Source organism: Mastomys coucha, unplaced genomic scaffold (assembly GCF_008632895.1).
Source record: "Mastomys coucha isolate ucsf_1 unplaced genomic scaffold, UCSF_Mcou_1 pScaffold21, whole genome shotgun sequence".
Taxonomy (NCBI): Eukaryota; Metazoa; Chordata; class Mammalia; order Rodentia; family Muridae; genus Mastomys; species Mastomys coucha.
The window spans coordinates 68,161,779-68,182,159 of NW_022196904.1; the positions used below are offsets into that span (position 1 = coordinate 68,161,779).

The 20,381-nt window shown below is 40.3% G+C and overlaps 1 protein-coding gene across 7 annotated transcripts in view; it reads right to left on the reverse strand.

Moving 5' to 3' along the window:
- Positions 1-1,730: 1,730 nt before the first annotated feature.
- Ntrk3 (neurotrophic receptor tyrosine kinase 3) overlaps positions 1,731-20,381 on the reverse strand; it is a 375,962-nt gene continuing 357,311 nt past the window's right edge. For all 7 annotated transcript variants that reach the window (XM_031387032.1, XM_031387031.1, XM_031387030.1 and 4 more), the window contains 2 exons: positions 16,582-16,740; positions 1,731-10,183 (listed from right to left, as the gene is read on the reverse strand). In XM_031387032.1, coding sequence (XP_031242892.1) covers positions 9,998-10,183; positions 16,582-16,740 — 345 coding nt within the window. In that variant the 3' untranslated portion in view covers positions 1,731-9,997. The remainder of the gene's footprint in view (positions 10,184-16,581; positions 16,741-20,381) is intronic.

Consider the following 20,381-nt stretch of genomic DNA (forward strand, 5'->3'; position numbering starts at 1 on the left):
CAGGAGACTCTTTAGCAGAGCGTTTATAGAGAAAGAGGCTGATCAGAAAGAAATAAAAGCTCATAAGACAGTCACCTTTTAGTTCCATTGCTCCCTCAGTTTCCATCTGTCTTGCCATGTCCCCATTGATAGCCATTAAAGTATCCATTATCTCTTTCTTAAGGAAACGCAAACAAACAAACAAAAAACACTTTGGGAAACAAAGCAATCTCCACCCCTTCCCCCTAAAAAACCCCACTTTTATACTGTCTAGAGATACAAGGGAGAAATGACAGTTCTTAATGTGTGCGAGAGTTTTGCCTGTATGTTTGCCTATGTACCACTTCCACACCTGATGGCTGTGGAGGTCAGAAGAGGTTGTCAGATCTCCTGGAACTAGATTTACAGATGGCAGTGAGCTTCCTTGTGAGTCCTGGGAATCACACCGAGGTCATCTGAAACTGCAGCCAGTGCTCCTAGTCCCTGAGCATGTCCACATCCTCTGGAAGAAAGAGATTGCTCCTTTGGTTTTTTGTTTTTTTTTAATAAGTGGATGTGTGAGGTATGATGGATTTAATTTGACTAGTGGATGTGGCTATTTGTGTCTGTCTCATTGCTGGCATAGTCAAAACATCTGCTGATATGAAATGATTTATGGAATAGGAGATTTGACCTCCCATCTCCTCAGTTGACCCTCTTCTCCATCATCATTTTGTGGCATGTTCAATAAGTCTATTTCTTAAAATGCAAACCTTTCTAGTACCATTAAAATAAAGATCACTTCAACCAACTCTGATTTACTCTATTAACTGTCTGAAGAATGAGTAAACTTTGGCTTACACAGAGAGCTCTTAGACCATGAAAAGACATGCCCCTGTTCAGAGTACACTAGAAACAAAAGGCAAAACTGTATTTTGTCATTTACTAGGATATTCAGAAGCTAGGAAACAAGAACAAAATATGAAGAAAAACACGTTTAAAGGAAGGTTTGCCTTTCATAACCAAGTCAGAAGGATGAGAGCTTCAAAAAGACAGACTGGGGGCCTTATATATAATAGGCCCGTTGTACCAAAGTCTCCTGTGCAAAAGCAAACTGATGGGTTGCTAATGAGTCGCTAATCATTTGGTCCATGGAGCTGGAAAGAGACTGATGGGTGGCTGGGAGAGCAGTTTGTTTCTTTCTGCAAAAACCCAGACTAAACCACAACATGCTCATGTTAAAAAAGAGGAGCCACTCAGACTTTCCTCTGCTTTTTAGAGAATAGAGCCTGGCCCTAGAAGAGGTGGGGTAGACAGCTGGGGGCAGATAGGATTTGGAGTTCAGAGAGAGCTGGAAGTGAAAAATGGAACATGTTGTAACAGCAACCCTGGCCCTTTGGAATAGGAATTCTGCGAATGTGCACTCAGGGAATACCTGATATGATATGCTTTCTCGGTAACTAATCTGAGCAATGGTTTAGAACTGAGTGCCCTTTTCTATCACTGCTATTTGAAGAAGAGCACAACCTGCAAATTGTTTGCCTACTTTCAGTTAAGTGCTGGTGATTTTCTGTTATCCAACCAGGTGCCCTGTATGCCAGCCTCCTAGCCTCTAGCCCAGCTCTAGTCTGTGTCCCAAGGACTTTATGTCACAGTTCAATTAGAACACTGGAATTTTATGGCCATGGATGGGTTAATAATCTCCTTACACTAGTGCACATTTACCTTCAAACATAATATTTATGTTGAATCTGCTACCCTTTTCCCATTAATTACAGAAAAAGAGAATCAGGGCTCAGTCTAGTTTTGTACCTTGAAAAAAGAAGATAGGGAGGAGGCCTACCTTTAAATATAAAAATTGTGAGAAACATGGATTTTTGTTCCCTCCATCAAAGGAGCCTCAACTTTGAAAATAAATTACAGTGCAGAAAGTCTTAGGTTTTGTGCTGCTAATACAAATAAGGAGGAACAGTGAGTAAACCACTTGTGTGGGGCACTCATTTGCACAGACACACTTAGATCAATGAAAGCAACACAAATGGGGCACTGTGGTCTATAGGCAATAGAACTACCCAGGAATTTGCATGCATGTGCTTGCTTATATGCAAAAGTGAGTAAATATAGTGATAACAAAAGGATGGATATGATTTGCTCTATATCAGCATGAGGATCTAGAAAGAATACAACTCTGATAATTGCTTTTAAATAAAGTCATCAAGATTGCCCCTGTGTAACTGCTGTATTACTCAGCCCAGAAATCTATTTTCTCAGTCAATAAACACAATGTCCTTGGCTAAAAACTTTCAATTCACCCAAAGAAATACCTAAGAATATACAAAGAGATTCCTACTACTTACACCAAACAACAAAGATGGAAAAATAATTTGAAAGAGAATCAGTTTCAAGAACTATGCAGAGAAATTTGTTCTTCAGACTTGGGCAGATCATTCTAAAATCCTGCGGCATGTTTTTTTTTGTTGTTGTTTGTTTGTTTTAAATGTCTGGGATTATGTTGAGTAGCTTTTAAGAGTCTGGAGGTAGCTGGAGCCAAGCTGGAGGTCCCTTTTGATGCATGGGATGCTCATATGTACTTTTTTTTTTTTTTGATGCTTGCCATCTTGTCTAAGAGGTTTCATCTGCCTATGAGATCTCAGTATGGCATCTCTTCCTACAAAGAAAGTCAATAAACTAGTGCTTAGAGCAGTGATTCTCAACCTGTGGGCTGCAACCCGCTTGGGGATCGAATGACCTTTTTACAGGGGTCACCTAAGACCATTCTGCATATTTCTAGCATGATTGATAACTGTAGCAAAATGAGTTATGAAGTAGTAATGAAATAATTTTATGGTTGGGGGTCGCCACAACATGAGGAACTGTATTAAAGGGTCAAAGTATTAAAGGGTTGCTGTATTCTTTATCCCAGCCAGAGAAGTAGAAGTCAGGGTCACCTTTCTTTAAAGGACTAGAAAAAACACTTGTATAGAGAAGCCCTTCTAGCCATCAGACCCCACCCACCTTATCTGCAGTCATGACCTTGCTGCATCTGCTATACTCTTGAAACCCTGGAAGGCTGGAGGCATACAGATAGACCTATGCTGAGTCTTAGCTCCTCTGGTGACCATTTCACTTTGAGATATACTGTAAAACTCTTTGTCATCAGTGGAGTGGTGCTTTCATGCTTTGATTTGCAGTCTCCCCCTCGGGGGAGGGGTGGCAATACAGTGACAAACATTGTCACTCTGACCAAGCAGCAATCTTAGCTCAATATACTATCATGCTCACAGAAAGGTGAAAGCTCTCATTCTGAGTGTCAGACCCCAGCCACAGTGCCTTTCCTCCAATAGGCTAAAAGTTCATGGACCGTGAGATCAGTAGGTGGAGACAAGAGAGGGAGTTGCTGTGGGTGGGCCACCAAGGGTTTCAGATGGGATTTACAGGGACATGCCACATGCATCTCAATGAGCTGTGCAGTCAAATTTAGTGCACAGAGGTTAATCTAGATGTCAACATTGTCTGACAGCACTGAAATTACTCCAGGGCAGGGATCCTTTAGAAGTCTTAATATAACAGTCAATTCCCCCTGCCTGCAGGAAATGAAAGTTTTCTGCTTTGTGTGCCGAATCATTCAGCGCCAATTTTCTCACTGTTTGAAGTCCAAACTGTTTGTGGTCCTGAGATTCACCTTGTATTAAGACTTCCACAGACTTTAAGAAGCCAGATCTTCTGTCCCATGGAAGCCAGAGAATGTGAACCAAGGGAAAGGGGGAAATGAAAAATCAGAGAGAAAAAAATCTTTACTGAAATGCACTCCTCTCCTTCAGGTAGCAGAAGTCATGATATTTGGACCAGGCTGACTCTTCCTCTCCAGAAGTAGATTCAAGGGCAGCAGGTAAGTGTCAGGCAGCTTTGAAATAGAGATGGGTGAGGGACTAATCCCCACTGGGAGGAACTGAGCAGGCCATACTACTTCAGAGAATATAAACATACTTTCTTCTTAAAGTGCCATTCCCATGAACGCTTCTTAAATGAAATCATAAATACCAGACCTGGATTTGAGCATGTGGTTTTTCAATCCTTTGAGAAGCGCTGCATCCAAAGGATGCTAGATTACACAGAGCGTAACTGTGCTCTCATACTACCTTCATCCCTGCAGAAAAGAAGTCTAAATTCCTGACAGCCTTAAATGAGCAGAGACTGAATCATCTCAGAGATCCTAAATGAAAGTAAAACCTAAATGCCTGGAAGCTTCTCAGAAGGAGGAGCTCAGCAGGAGCCTTGTCTTCTGTGTTATCTCAATCCACCTTCTATTAGAAACATCTACTTTATGAGCTATAAATCTCTTGAGAGCTCTAAGCTTAGGCCTTGATGCTTCAATATATTCCTGGATGGATAGAGGACAAGGCTAATAGAATTTACTCTTGCCTCTTAAAACGAAAATGTTGCTTACTGGTTTTACTGGTTTAAGACATCATTCTTATGGCAAATATCAAATCGGGCTTTGTTTTGAAGTTGGAACCTAGCTGCTCACAGGAAGTGAATGCGAATTTTATGGGGTTGGAGAGAAATTTCAAGTACTCACATATTTTAAAAGATCATAATAAAACCCATGATGTTATACTATTTAATATTGCTAACAAGAAAGAAAACAAAAGGTATTCCAAGTTTCTCAGGCAAAGCCTACATCTCCGCAGAAAGGTACCTCTGTGGGTACATGAGAAACTTGTACACAGACACAAACACACACACACACACACACACACACACACACACACACACACACACAGTGCTTAGAGAGAATGTACCAAACGGAAACCTTGTCAGAAGCCATGGAGGGCCCTGGGTAGGACAGCCTAGGTGCAGAGTAAGATGCCTAGTACCCAGTATGTTCACAAAAAAGCCACCACCTCCACCATTATCACCAGTACCTATCAAAGAGAGCGATCAATTCATATCCTCTAGGATTCTTTCTGCTATGGCCCTCCTAGGAAAGGTTTCATCTGCAGTGCTGGTACCTTTAATACCAAATCCCAAACAAAATGTTAAGTAGAATGTGTTACCAAATACCAGGAATGATGATGTTGAGAAGCTCAGTCGCTATTGTCAATATAATTTAATGCAGGGAAAAGCACATCATCAAACTTTATAAAATAACAGTCTGGGATCTTTCTCAATATCTCTGATGCCAGTCCACCTCTACAATTCTCATCTAGGAGAAACATAAGGTGCCAAGAGAATCCCAAACTGCAACTGGTTTGCTGACTCCAGAGGAACTTCTCTCCAACTATGAATATCCAGTGGATAGAAAGAGTTCATGATATGGCTAGAGCTGAAAAGGAATGTTTCCTTGTGATTCAAGCAATCCCCAAATGGGTTCTGAAGTTCAAACTGAGGTTTTAGTGATGATACCCAAACTTGGGGTTAATCCTTCCAGCCCTATTAAGTATTGGTTGAAACAACTTATTTGGTACAAAGTAAGGTGAATCTTGAAAAAAAATAAAACCATAGTGAAGGACTACAGTTCACAGGATCTGAACTCAAGCTGACTTCTTTTTCTCTAAGGTAAACACCTTGTGCATTTTAATAAGCTGCTGCCCAACCAATGCAGACACTAGACACTGCAGAGATGTTTGATGGTAACTCATAGGACTGCTAAAATGTGGGTTCACTGACTGATCATCCACAAATATTTTATGCTCCCTAAGCAAAGTATTGCAAAGATTAAAAGTCTTAGGTGAGTGTAAAGATTATACTGTTGTTTGGTTCGGGAAAAGGAAGCAAATATGCCACAAGTCTATTCTTGAATGTAAAAGAGCTCAAGAAAAGCAAGTACATATACAAAATCTCTTGGTTTCTGACCCAGAGTTCAGATTACTCCTGACTGCATGGGAGGTGGATGGCAGACCAGTTTCTGCCAATGTAGACATGTGAAGTGGGGAAGAAGGCTAGAAGAGAAGGGTGGGTTCTCTTGAAGAATACAACTATCAATTTCCTGACTTGTGTGCCTAGATCCAGTGTCCCTCAAACACACTAGGCATTAATCATGCTTAGGTTTTGTCAACAGTAATTTTTCTTCCTTTCCCTCCCTATTTTTCATTTCATCTCTCATTTCTAACAAACAAGCTTAGAATAAAGGAGTAGATGGGACTCAAAGTTAGCCTTTCAAATGGAAATTGACCCTATAGATGCAACTCTTCTGTCGTATATCTTGGGTGGGAAGACTGATAATCTAAGAGATGCTGGTTTAGTCCAAATCCCATGAGTATCCAAGCACTAAGGCAGAATTCTCAGTGACCTTTCTGATGTATGCAGTGTTCTTCCAGTACAGTCCTGTTTTGAAGCTCTTCTGTGGGTATTGGTTTCTGTAGTATTTAGCACCAGAAGTACTACACTAGTGTGTCACCAGAGATGAATAGCACTGTTCAGTTAAGTCCCAGAAAAATGGAGGATCTTCATCCCCAGTGAAAAGTTTTCTCTGGGAATAACTTGTGCATGATCTGCTGAGTGGAGGAAGCCCAAACTCCTTTGTGTGTTGACTAGAGAAGGCTTAGTTACCTTGAAAACCACTCACAGTTTAGAGATATAATCATAAAGGACCGTCAAGTTCATGTTCAAAGCAAATATCTAAGAGGACCTTTGTCCATGACACTCTGTTCTACAATGGACATCTAAGTCACTCTCTGTCAGTTCAGGATGAACTCAGGTGACAGTAACAGGGCACAAAGTTAAGCATGGAGTCCCTGGAACATTCACCAGCATTCATAGTGGTGTTGACTTCAAGCTAAGTACTAAGTTAATGTGGCATGCTCTTTGAAGGTATAGATCTGTTTATGTAGAAAGCAGGATGGAACACTTGGCAGTAGCTCCATGGGCTGATGGGATGTTAATTCTAGACTCACTGGACCACATTAGATTCTTTTAAAAATAAATAAATAAATAAATAAGTAAATAAATAAACCACCAATAACAATTTTCCAGGTTAGGAGAAAGCTGGGTTAGGGAATGAGACAAAATGCTCTCCCACCCTGACCTAAAGTAGTCACTTTAGACTCTTCACATGTTGTGACAAAGGTGAAGAAGAGGATCTGACTTACTGGTACCAATCCCAGCCCAAGTACAGTATGTCCTCAGAGACAACCTCTTTCAGCCCACATGAGGCCAAAGAAGGCTTTTCTAGACATTTCAGAATGATTCTCAGAAAAAAAGTGATAGGGCGACTCAGTGCTGATAGAAGCTAGAATAGGATGAGGGCACAGCAAAGGTACCCCTATTTTGCACATAAGGAAAACATGACACAGTGAAGAGAATGGCAAGGTATGAGACACCCTGCACAGCCTAGAATACATTTCACTATCCAAAGCCTGTTCTCCATTTCCTTACCCTCCAGAGCAGCTCAGACTCTTTCTCTACCTTCCAAGGTTCACATGTAAAACCCACTCTACACAGAGAGGATGCCAGGACAGTAAGAAGGTTGGGTCCATTCTGCAGCCTTCCTATCTACACTGCCCTCTTTCTCCTACTATTATACAGGCAGCTAATAATGGAGGGCACAGAGAGGTGACTCTGATGCCAATGTGGACATTCATGGAGCTAACAAGGTGCACATGAGCAAAAGTCTTGTCTTTTCTCCTAACTGTCCCATTAGGGCTATAAATACCTTCAGTTCTCCACTTCTTTCAAAAACAAAAAAGCCTTAAGAGATTGTTTTGGGAAAGGAGAGATCTTGAAACATCCCTTCTAACTAGAAAACGCATTCCCACAGGCCCCTCTAGTCATTCCCTGCCTGAATGCCTACCCGTAGGTATCCAGATTTTCAGGATTAAAACCTGAAAGGAAACTTCCACCCAGCATTCACATTTCTAACACAGACCAAAAGCCTCAGGTGGTGGACCAATTCAAGGAGTAATAAGAGTAGTAATTACCACAGGATAGCAAAAGGGTTTTTTTTGAAGGGATTAATCCAAAGAGCTTTCCCCTAATGTCTTCAGGGGCCAGGTATCTAGTACAGTAAGAAGTTCCACGCTGAAACCCCAGTTAACCCAGCGCCCTCCCCAGTCCAGCTGAGCAGCCTGCTGATCCCTGAATCCCAACATGGCTACAATCTGAGCACAGCTCTTTTCTATTTGAATAAAAACATGTGTTGGTCTTTAAAAAAATAAAGCAAAACCACAAGCACATAATCCAGTTCTAAACCCGCCACAGAGTTGCCCATACTTCAGCTGCCATCACCCGGCCAGGATATCCAGGCTGTAGACTTCCTGCAGCTGGCAAGAAGAAGGGATAGTCAGCGGCTCCTGGGAGCTTCTGATAAGAAAATGTCAGTCTGTTAGGTAGCTCTGTGCTTGGGATGAGGTGGAGAGACAGGGACCCTAGGGAGAGCTTATCCCCTCTTTCCCAGCAAGACCAGTCTGTGCAGACGTGCTCTTGGCTCCCTGGGGCGGTTCATCGGTGTGTAGGAGAGCTGTCCAGAGAGCTTCGCTTTTGCAGTCCTCCGGTGCACAGTGGGGAAGGCAGTGATTCCCCTGGTGCTGGGACCCAGGGGAATGGCCCCAACCCAGATGCTTCATTCTCACTCGCGGTCAGAGCTTGGTCCTCATTAAGATGCCAAGTCTGCGGAACAGGCCACTCATTGGCCATCTTCCAGAGAAGCTGCAGCCCCTCCCCCCGACGCCCAGCCCACAGAGCGATTTCTCAGTCTCTGCCTTTTCACAACAGCTCAAAGGCAGATGCATCAATCCTTCCAAGGGCTGAAAACGTGAGGAGAATGTCAAGGGCTCAGCACAGGTGCCAAGTAGATTCTTCTCTGCTGGCCTTTGCCAGTGCCAGGGCCTGGCTCCTTGAAATGCACGTGCCTCCGGTTCTCACCTGGATTCTTTCTCTGGCAGTGCGGTTTACCCAGGACTTGATAGAACCTCAGGATATGGGGGAAGCAAGATAAGAAATACGACCCAAGGGGGATGCCTAATTATGACCTAGGAACTAAGCCTCCTGCAACCAGAGCCCTGAAGCCTACTGTGTCATTAGCAGATGACAGCAGAGAATGTGGATACTAGACCTCCAAGCTCCCCAGGGGCCTGAAAATGAAAGGACAGGCCAAGAGTCCTCCCAGTGATGGGAAGATGAGTGGTAGTGCCTTGGTAAGATTCGGACTTCAGCTGTTCTTCCTTGGTTCTTTAATCTACCAAGTCCAGTTCTTCAAGTTCAGAGGATGAAACTCTTCAAACCTAGGAAGGACCTTGAGTGTGATTTACATCCGGAAGCATGGGGATAGCTCTTTCCAGCGTCCCCTGCCCTTTCTTGTTCCGTGGTTATCCGACCATGCATGGCTTTGTGTGGTCTGGTGTTGGTATTTGTTCAGTTTTACCCGTAGGTGTCATCATTGATTTCCAAAAGCCTCAGGACTATATACTTTATAGAGTGGACAAATTAGAAAAAAAAAAAAAATGTCCCAAAGAGGAGGGAAGGGGAAGAGAATGGAGACAAAGGTAAAAGCAGACCAGAGATGATTCCAAAGGGCCTGGACTTTAGAATTGTTTCCTTGCCAGACACCATCAATGGGTCAAGCTTGCACACTGAAGATGTGTGCCACTCTGCCTCCTCCCAGCCTCTCTCTCTCTGCTGAATCAAGACTAAGATCTCTGAAAAGCCAGACCTGAAAAAAGCATGGGCCACAGCTTAAGTCAAGGGAATTTCATTTGTGTTAATAATAATATTTAAATTTTTTCTCAGTTATTAATGTCTTACAGTTTTCTGTATCAGCAGCTTCTCTGTGTATTAGAGAAGGTAATTGTAGATATAGATAGATAGATAGTTTTATATATATATATATATAAATATATATGTCAAACTGCCTTACAGGGTTTCTTTCTTGTTTTGTTTTGTTTTGTTTAAATTGTGTTGTATGTGTAGCAGGCACTTGAGTTTATATGAAGATGTTCATTTCCGTCAAAGATGGAAGAAAGGAGTTGAGATGAGGAAAAAGAGGAGATGAGGCAGGGAGAGAGGAGGCAACAGAATATAAATGCTTGGCCACCAGTCACCACTAGCCAAGAATGTCCAGGTAGATTGGGGTGGCCTTCCCCAAAGCATGGAGGATTTTGTAGATCTCCTTAATATTCAGCCGCTGTTGTGGCTCCCTCTGCCAGCACCCCAGCATGACATCATAAACTTCTTTTGGGCAGACCCGGGGTCTCTCCAAGACACGGCCTTGGGTGATGCATTCAATGACCTGAAAGAGCAAGAATGTAAAAAGTTATAGCCAGGATTTTATTGAAAGCCCATCCTTAGTCCTGGGACTTCCGCCTAGCCAAAGATGTGAACTTTATTCATCCGAACAGCTCAGCCCAGGCAGAACACACACAGGCACAAGTCTGCTTAGAGAACAGCCTAGCTTTTCTTCTCCACCTGAGCAGAGGGTACAGAGGTAATGAGCAGTGCAGGTGGATCTTACTCACTGCTGCTCTTCATACTGGAATTGCTGGGCCAGGACACATGGACACTGAATCCACATCCACTCATCCCATTTGCCTTAAAGTTTTGCACTCCTGGTTGCCCATATGGACTGCCTGGGTTACATTCCTCTCTCACCTTGCAGAAATTGGGTCCTGACCATCATTCCTCTACCTCATGGCCTCTGTAATTTTGAAAAGCCCTTATAGAGCTCTGCCTGTCTGCTCTCTACATACCTGTCTCCTATTAATTCCTATTTACTTTCATTTAATTGTGAATGCATGTGTTTGCATGTTCACATGTGTTTGGATGGGTTCACACGTATGGATAGATGGGCATGTATGTGCATATGCATGGATGTAGAGGCCCACAGTTGAAGTTGTATATCTTCTTTGTTTGAATACCAGTCTTTATTGAGGCAGAATCTCTCTTTAAACCTGGAACTCACTCATTTCAGCTTCTCTTCTAGCCAGGTGTCCCTTTCTTCCCAGTGTTTAGATTTCAGGCAGCTGCCATGCCTGCTCAGGGCTGTATGTGTGGGTTCTGTGGCTCTGTACTACAGTCCCAATGCTGTTAAAGCAACTGGCTGATCTATCCCACGGCCACTGGTTTCCATTTATAGCAAGTTCTTCTCCCAGCCATAGCCTCTGTACAAACCTCCTACTTGCCTCTGAGCACAGGACCCTTTTTCAAACAAGGTCTACCTTACTTTTTACAATAATTTGTCTGTCTTGTTTACTTTCAGATTTTTTTAGTAAAGTATTTTATTGATTTACATATTTAATATTAATTTCTGAGATTATACTATAATTACAACATCTCTCCCTACCCTTTGCTCCCTCCAAATCTCCCATAGATCCCTCCCCAAATCTCATTCAGATTCATGGTTTCTTCTTTCATTTAATTATTCTTTCTTTAATTGTTATTGTATGCATATATGTGTATGTATCTATTATAGATCTCCAGATATAACCTGCTCAGCTCATATCACTCTCCTTTAATGTAGGACCATTGGCAGCCAGTTTGTGGTCTTCCCTGGGAAAGGCCACCTTTTCTGCCCCCGGTTTTCCTCACTTGCTCACAGTTCTTGGTGAGCTGATAGATTCACCCCTGTGTGGATGGCCAGCCAGTGCAAGTCAGTTACCCTCAGGGGAGATCATCATCCTTGTCTATAAGGACAGGAGTTCCAGAAGGACCAAATGTAGTAATGAAAAATCCATTGTAACTACAAGGATGGCTGCAATGTGAGGGGGCATGTATGTTCTTTGCAGTTCAATTTCAATTCTTCAAAGACTTTCCTTTGAAATGCTGGGAGCTGAATGCAGGAACTCAAGAGTAGGTAAGTTTTGTACTACTTATCTGTACCTCAAGTCTAGACACATTTAAAAACAGGTATTTACTTTCTCACTGGTATGAATCCATTCCACACAGTATTAGGTTACATAAGAACATTTTAATACAAGTGCAATGTGCTTTGGATATATTCCCACTGTGTGACCCTATTTCTCCCATTTTTTCCTTAATTTTAATATCAGACTTCATTTTTCTAATTAGCAAACGTAGCATTAAGCTTCACTATAGCATTTTGATTTTATTTGATTTTTCTCATCCTTTCTTTTTTGGCCCTTCTCTCCAGTACCATTGTGTTCACCTCCACCAACACCACACCATCTTTTCTGCTCTCATGTCTCAGTGTCCTGTAGTCCCTCCCCCAGATTTCTCCAATGCCTCCTTTTCTCTTCCTACCGCCCCATTTCTAGTTTCATAACTGAATCCCATACTCACTCTCATGTGTACACATACTTATAGACATTGCAGGCTATGCTTGTACTAAGCGTAGAGGTTTCTCAAGAAGGTAAAAAGTGGTGCTACTTTATGGCCCAGCTGTACTGCTAGGTGCAGGACTCGTACTCTACCACAGAGAAACTAGTACACCCATGGTTATGGCTGCAATATTCACAATAGCAAGGAAATGAACTTTGGTTTTTTTTTTTAAATAAACAGTTTTGTTTAAAGAAAAATTGAGAAAATCATATATGGTTCGCATTATAACCTGCCATTTGCCTGCTATTAGAAATTAATACTACATTTGGTTAATACAACATTAGCCAAGTGAGATGGTTTACCCACATGTTTTTAGTTTTTAAACTCCTGTCCTGTGTTATTCCAAGATGCCATCCAGGACACTACATTTTATCAACTCATAATGCCAACTTGGGCTCTTCTGGAATGACAAGCATTTCTCTACTGAAACTGAAATATGCACATTTTCTAAAACTTCATTTAGTTTCCCCAAATATTCTAACCTCTCTAACTTTACCACTCTGTGATTTCAAGCAGGTTACCTCAAACTTCGGTTTCCACATTTGAAGATTGCTTATGATGACTAAAAGAACAATGTTTTGTGTAGTCTGGTATTTGAGCAAATGTTTAGCTTCTCTTCCCTATTAGCATGTACTTTATGGGGTAAGAACCCCCTCTTCCTCTCTTCTTCTCATGATCTTCTGCACCCTCGCCCCCTCTATCTCAATACCCTGCAGAACAGTGCTTTCTCCTGGGCATCTCAGATTACTCTGCTCTGGATATCTTCACTGTGCCAACATGCTTCTGTTCACACTCACCATGGAGTCTGCGATGGCACACTGTGGTCATTTCATTGCCAATGTGATAAGTCTCCAGGTGCTTGTGTTTACCATTTTGTCTCAGAACTCTCTCAATTCTCACTTCTATTCCTTCCATATTCAGGCAGAATAATTCACTTCAAACTACAATAGCTTCTGCCTATTCTTAGATCAAAGTCATCCAGTATCATTTCTATAGCAGAACAATCCAGACCATAAACTTCCACTGCTAAGCCCATCATCAGTTACTGCCAGTACTTAGCTGCTGCTATGGGTAGGGCAAGGGGCATGGTCGACAGAAGAAAACTAGACCCTACAACACCATCTTAGAAGAGGCCACAAGCACCCCATTAGCTGCTCTAGCCAGCTTTCGTATCCATGAAAAGATTCCTAGGTCCTCTGCATATATGTTATGGCTGAGTAACCTGGTATTCTTGTGAGATTCCTAACAGTGGGATTGTGTCAGACTCTTTTGCCTGCTTGTGCGACCCTGCTCCTCCTACTAGTTTGCCATGTCTAGTCTTGATGTGGAGGTATGTGCCCAGCTTTATTGTAGCTTGTTATGCTATGTTTGGTTGATGTCTGTAGGAGGCCTGCTTTTTTCTGAAGGAAGGTGGGGGTGGGAGACTGGGAGAGAGGGGAGAAGGGAGAGGGGAAAAGACAGATGGAATATAATATGAGATAGAAGAGTTTAAAAAAAAAGATTATGCTAACAACATCAACACACTCATCCATGATATTTTCTTTCTTTGGCTACCAAATACCATGGAGATTGTGCACAGATGCATGCATGTGTTTATTTGCATTCATATAAATTTACACGCATGTATCTGTATGTGCAAATGTATGTGTCCCATCCCTCAGGAAAACATTACTAATTTAAATAAATCTCACAACAACAATATCTTTTACATACAGTCTTTCCTTCTTCTTCAAGTCCACTAAAATATTTGTTTTACATTGGGAAATAAGTTCAGGTCCCACTGAGTACCTGCATAATAAGACGTTACTATATAAAGAAATGCCTAGATGTGTAGAACTAGAAAACATCCTGAGTGAGGTAACTCAGACCCAGAAAGATATCCATGCACTCACTTATAAGTGAATATTAGTCATAAAGTACAGGATAGCCATACTATAATCCACAGACACAAAAGTAAAAACTAAGGAGAGCCAAGGGAAGGATTCTTAAATCTCACTCAGAAGGGAAAATAAAATAGACATTGGAAATAGATAGAGAGGGATCTGGATGGGAGAGGGGGTAGGGAGGGGGGAACCAGGGTGGGAATCAGGTTGGGGAAAGCAGAGATGGGGATGAAAGGGCTGAGAGAGAGAAGGGAAATCAGTGCTGGTTACGTAGCATCTCTGGGATAAGTCAGAGACCTAGGATCGGGGAGACTCCTGGGAGGATATGGGTGTGACACTAGCTGAGACTCCTAGAAGTAGCGGATACGGAGCCTGAAGTGGCCACCTTCTGAGGCTAGGCAGAACTTTCAGTGGAGGAAGGAGGACACCGACCTACCACAAAACCTTTGACCCCAAATTTTTCCTGCCTACAAGATGTGCAGAGATATTGATGGAGCAGAGATTGAAGGGAATAGCCAACCAATCACTGTCCCAACTTGAGATCCATCTCATCAGAGAGAGCCAACCTCTGACACTATTAATGATACTCCGCCATGTTTACAGACATGAGCCTAGTGCAACAGTCATCCTAGCAACTTTATCCAGCAGCTGATGTAAACAGATACAAAGAACCACAGCCAGACATTAGGCAGAGTTCATGGAATCTTGTGGAGAGTCGGAAAAAGGATTAAGGGAACCAGAGGTGTCAATGACACCACAAGAAGACCTACAGAGCTAACTAACCTGAGCCCATTGGGGCTCACCGAGACTGACCCACCAACCAAAGAGCATGTACAGACTGGACCTAGGCCCCCTACACATATGTAGCGGATATGCAGCTTGGTCTTCATATGGATTACCCACCTGTTGGAGTTGAGGCTGACTCTGACTCAGACTCTGTTGCCTACCTTTGGATCCCTTTCGCATATCTGGGCTGCCTTGTCTGACCTCAGTGAGAAAGGATGAGCTTAGTTCTGATGAGACTTGATACATGGGTCGGGGGTCCCCTTTTCTGAGGGAAAGGGGAGGGGAAAGGAGAGGGGAAAGATGGGGCTGGAAGGAGAGGAGGGAAGGGTCTGTGACTGGGATGTTATGTAAATAAATAAATGGAAAAAAGAAATGCCTTGTTTTGTTTTGAGGCAGATGATCTTGGCTGTTCTTTAACCTACATGCAGCAAAGGATGACCTTGGACTCTTGATCAATCCTACTACCTCTGTCTCCTGCGTGTAGTGATTATATGCATGTGTCACCATGCCTGATTTCTGTGGTGCAGGAGATCAAGTTCAGAGTTTGTCCATGTTAGCTAAGTGTTCTTACCAGTCGAGCCACATCTACAATCTTAAGTTTTGGACTTTCAAAGTTACTTCAGGACATAAAATACAGGAAATGAATGTAGCTTCTAAGTAAAAGATACTTTCTTGAGTGCAAAAATGAAATTTCAGTACAAAGAAGCCTTAGTGTTTATGATTTACAAGAAAACAGAAGAGTACAAAAAGAGCTAGCATTTTCTATAAGTCAGCTGCTATAGGAGCTCCACCCATATGTCTATGGACTGTGCTGAACCCCTGGGGCAACATGGCTCTGTTCTGTACACATTTGAGATATATCTCAGTGTCAATTAGAAAAAGGAAATTTCTGAGGCCACAACCCAAGCTATCTCCTTGTCTAGTTTCTAAGATACTCAGTCTCTACCACAATGCCACAGCAATCTCCCTCTTTTGTCGCAAATTCAAGAGGAACTTTGTGAAAAATTACTAAGTTATTGTTCCAAAGCTGCTCAGAAAAGTGCCTAATGCTAAACATTATTTACTGTCCTACTATGTTAATTCTTTTTAAATTAAAATTATGAAAAGATAGTAAGTACTTAGTATTGTGCTGTAGTTGGTTTATTCTATTCTGGGACACTTACACATAACTGATAGTTATGTATATTTGGCCGCTTCAGTCATTTCAGGATTCCATGCTTCCCTGTATCTGAGGTAGCACAAGCCTTTGGGAACCTCCTTCTGTAGATATACTAAGCAGTAAATGTTTCCACAAGATGGCCCAGTTGAAAAACTCCCAGGTTTGCTTTGTTTTCTTTTTCTCTCTTAGTGACACATTTGTGGGTTTGTTTTATATGTGTGTGTGTGTGTGTGTGTCTGTGTGTGTGTGTGTGTGTGTCTGTGTGTGTGTATCAGAACAAACAGAACCCTGATTCCTGTCTTGACTTAGATATTTTATTTCCTACTCTTTTGACAGTTATATCACATTTTCTATAGTTACAAGTTTTCCTTTGCTAGGAAGCTTTTTCCTCCTGATTGTGCTTGCATCTACTCTGCTATCTTGACAGTACACCCATCTGTACACTATACGCAATCCATGTTCTGGAATATCTGTCATCAGCCTTCCCTCCCATCCCTAACAGATCCTGACCTGTCCCTTTGTTACCTCTGTGTTGGAGAGCTGGAACCATGGTTGTTTCCCATAGGTAAAGATCTCCCAAAGAATAACCCCAAAGCTCCACACATCACTCTCTGTGGTGAACTTCCGGTACATGATGCTTTCAGGGGGCATCCAGCGGATGGGGAGCATGGTGTGTCCTCCCACCTAAAAAAGAGCAAAGACAGTGACAGAAAGAGTTACCAGATGGCCAGAACCAAGCAGAGGTCTAACTCTTTTTATACATACATGTACCCTCCATGCACTGGATCCCAACATAGCCATGCTCTAGGCAACCTGAATTCATAGGTGAGTGGGGACGCTGACATCAGTGACTATCAGGAGAGCAGCTATAGATCAGACCCTAGAGGAGAAGGGAGACGTCTTAACACAGAGCATGAAAACTAAAAGGTGATTTTAAATGAGAAAGGTTTAAGAATCTGGCACTAGAATATAATCTTAAGATCTTCCTTTAAGAAATCTCCAGGAGGAAGCGAGGAGAACAATGATATGATCCCCCAAGCATCAGAGTGGCCATAAACACTAAGTTAGACCTTTTGACAAAGATGACCAAGGTACAACTATGCATTACAGACATCTAATCTGTAGATTATTACTTTCAGCTCCCACTTAAATTTCTCATCACGACTTGGGATCTATGCCTCATATGAACAGGATGGAGACGTTCAGAAACTCCTAAGCCCATGCATTAATAAGAAATTGGGTGAGAAAAAAAGAATAACTCTTCAAAATGCTTACTATGATACATCATGGGGAATACCGTCTTTACAGTGAGCCTAACAAGACACTTTGTGGGTTTACCTCCGAGATGAAAGGGGGAGAGAAAGTGACTGAAGAGACATTTGGGATATGACTGAGGGGAAAACTCTCCATAAATATTCACTATCCAGTAGGTTATAGATATTAGTACACACAAAAGAAAGTTCACAGCATGTCTCAAAGCTCAGGAATGAACCACATCATTACCAAGCAGAATGTCAGAAGCTAGACTTTTCAGTTAATAAGTGAAGTTTGTTCCAAAAGTGCTTGCTGTTCGCTTGACATGAAGAGAGTTCTGTGTCTGTGTTCCAATAATAAATACATCTTTCACTGATGGACCAGTTGGAGGAACATCAGCAATGAGCACTGGAAAGCAAGTAGCTAAAGAGATGAAAACCTTACACATAAGAGGAAAGATTGTGTGTGTGTGTCATCTACTGGAAACATCTTAGAAGGAACTAACCTTCTGGATTTGTAGAAAAGTCACTCTTAACCTGGGACATTTGAAATCAGCCTAGCTTTCTATATGCTGTGAAGACAATGCAAAATGTGTCTACCTGGACAGCAAACACTGGGACTCTTCACTAAATACAGGCTTTTCAAAGAAAAAAAAACAAAAACCAAAACAAAATAAACAAAAAAAGCCAAAACCACCAGAAATTAATAGAGTATGATTTGAGAAGAACAGAAAAAGGAATGCAAGGTATGTGTTGTGTTGAATTCCACAACAATGGAGCAAATAGACCACAACAAGGCAATTTAAATCTAAATAGTGCTTGCTAATTTGGTGGCTAATGGTAATACAATAACTAATAAGGGCTTCCTATAAAACAGAAACATAAAGTAAATAATATTACCAATAATGTTAATAGTACTTCTGCTGCTACTGCTAACCTAATTATGGGGAATGGAATTTCCACATAATTTTAAGGATAAGTGCAGAGGAGAGTGGGTGTAGAAATAATTAAAAGCTTGATAAAGACTTTATCATTAAGAGAAGAAGGAAAAGCACTTATAGATACCAATCAATTATTGATCATAATAATTTACCCTTAAATATGCTTGTGAAAAACTTTAAGTAGCTTCTAAAAGAATAAAAGTACTACATATAGTTTCCTAACCGTTTTCAGGAACAAAGTATCAAAATCTTTCATCTTACAAAAAATGAAGCAATAATGAACAAAATGTACAAAACGAAAGTAAAATCTGATGCTCTGTAGACAGTAAGTATAAATGGATTATTACTACCTCTAACATATGAGGAACATTTAGGTTAGAACTCAAGGTTCATATTGTTTATGAAAGCTGTATTTAAAACAAAATTATAGAAAAGATTAAAAATAAAATGATGAAAGTAGACTCAAGGTTCACGTTATTTAGAAAAGCTGCATTTAAAACAAAATTACAGAAAATATTAAAAATAAAATGCTGAAAGTAGAAGCAATAAAAGTGAGATATAATTGGCCATATATGTACATATACAAATGCATACAGGCAAGCATGCATATACATGTATGTGTTTATGTAGATGGCCAATTAGATTTCCTTAATTCATTTCTTTCTAGACATTTTATATTATTATGTGTAGTTGAAAATGCTAAATATCAACAATTTAATGTTAAAAAGGGCTTATGTCAGAGTTATGTCAAATAGAATGACATGTAGTTGGAAAAATTTACCATTATGATAATCATGAACTTGTTTACTTCAGCTACCACGATAGCACTGTTAAGTATATGCATATATAAAGAGGAAAATATTATAAAATTTTAAAAACTGATAAAGCTATCACAATGAAAAACTAATCCACACTAAAGCTACTTTTTTAATTTACAAAATCTAATTACATATTAAACCTCAAAGGAAATCTGAAAAGAAAAAAATAAATACATAATAAGAACTAGAAACATTTTCCATAGCAAGCAAAGCAATCTATAAATAACAACAAAGGATTAATCTATTAAACAGTCTATGGGAGGAAGGAATTAAAATACTATTAGCTGAAAATAATATTTAAAGTGATTTATTATACTATGAACTGAAGTCCTAGTCATTGAATCCTATGGAATATAACCAAAGAAGTCTTTAAAAAAACACTTTGGAAATTAACTATTGTTATAATAATTAAATTATAACTAAACTAAGTAAAGATTCAACTTTGAAAGGAAGTAAAATCCTAAAATTCCATACCAGAAAAAGAAAAAATAAAGACAATAAAGACAAAATTTTAAAAACAAAACTGGTTTAGTATAAGTCAAAACAATGATAAAACAGTCAAAAGAAATAAAACTATTTACTTGATCTATATAATGAATTATCTGTCTTTCAAAAGTTATTAAAATCTTTGGCAAGGTTAATAAGCAATGTAAAAGAGAAAAATATAAAATTATAAAAGAATTTAAAGTCCAATAAGTTTTAAAATATAAGTTAATGAGTGACTTACTGGAAATATTAAAAAAATTGAGAAATGAAGAAACTTTGAGAACAAAGTATTAAAATTACAAATTAAAATTACAGCAAATCAAACCCACATCTGATGGAATTAAAAATGTGGTCTTGTATGTGAGTCTTAGTAAAGTTTTCCAATGCAAAAAAACAGACATTTTCTCAAACCACTTTTTGTGGTTTAAGTATATGTAAAAGCAGAATTGGTCTAATGACACAGAGCCTCAAATATATAAATACAGATAATGAGATTTCATCTGTATGTTCTTATAAAGCCATCTCAATTCTAAATATAATCACCAAACTGAATAGCTTATTCAAAATATATCAGAAGAATGACAACCTTAGGATATCTACTGTTCCATTTACCTAATTAAAAAGTAAAGAAAAAAATACATTCTTTGAAAAGATGTTAAAATTTTCCAGTACTGTTTTCTGATTAAAAAGCCTAATCTATTAATGTGGAAATGAAATTTCTTTTACTTAATATGTTACATATCACAATGCATGATAAACCTGAGAAGCACAGAAGGAATTTGTTTCCCTGATTTTGTAAAACACTATCCAGGAAGTCCTAATCAACA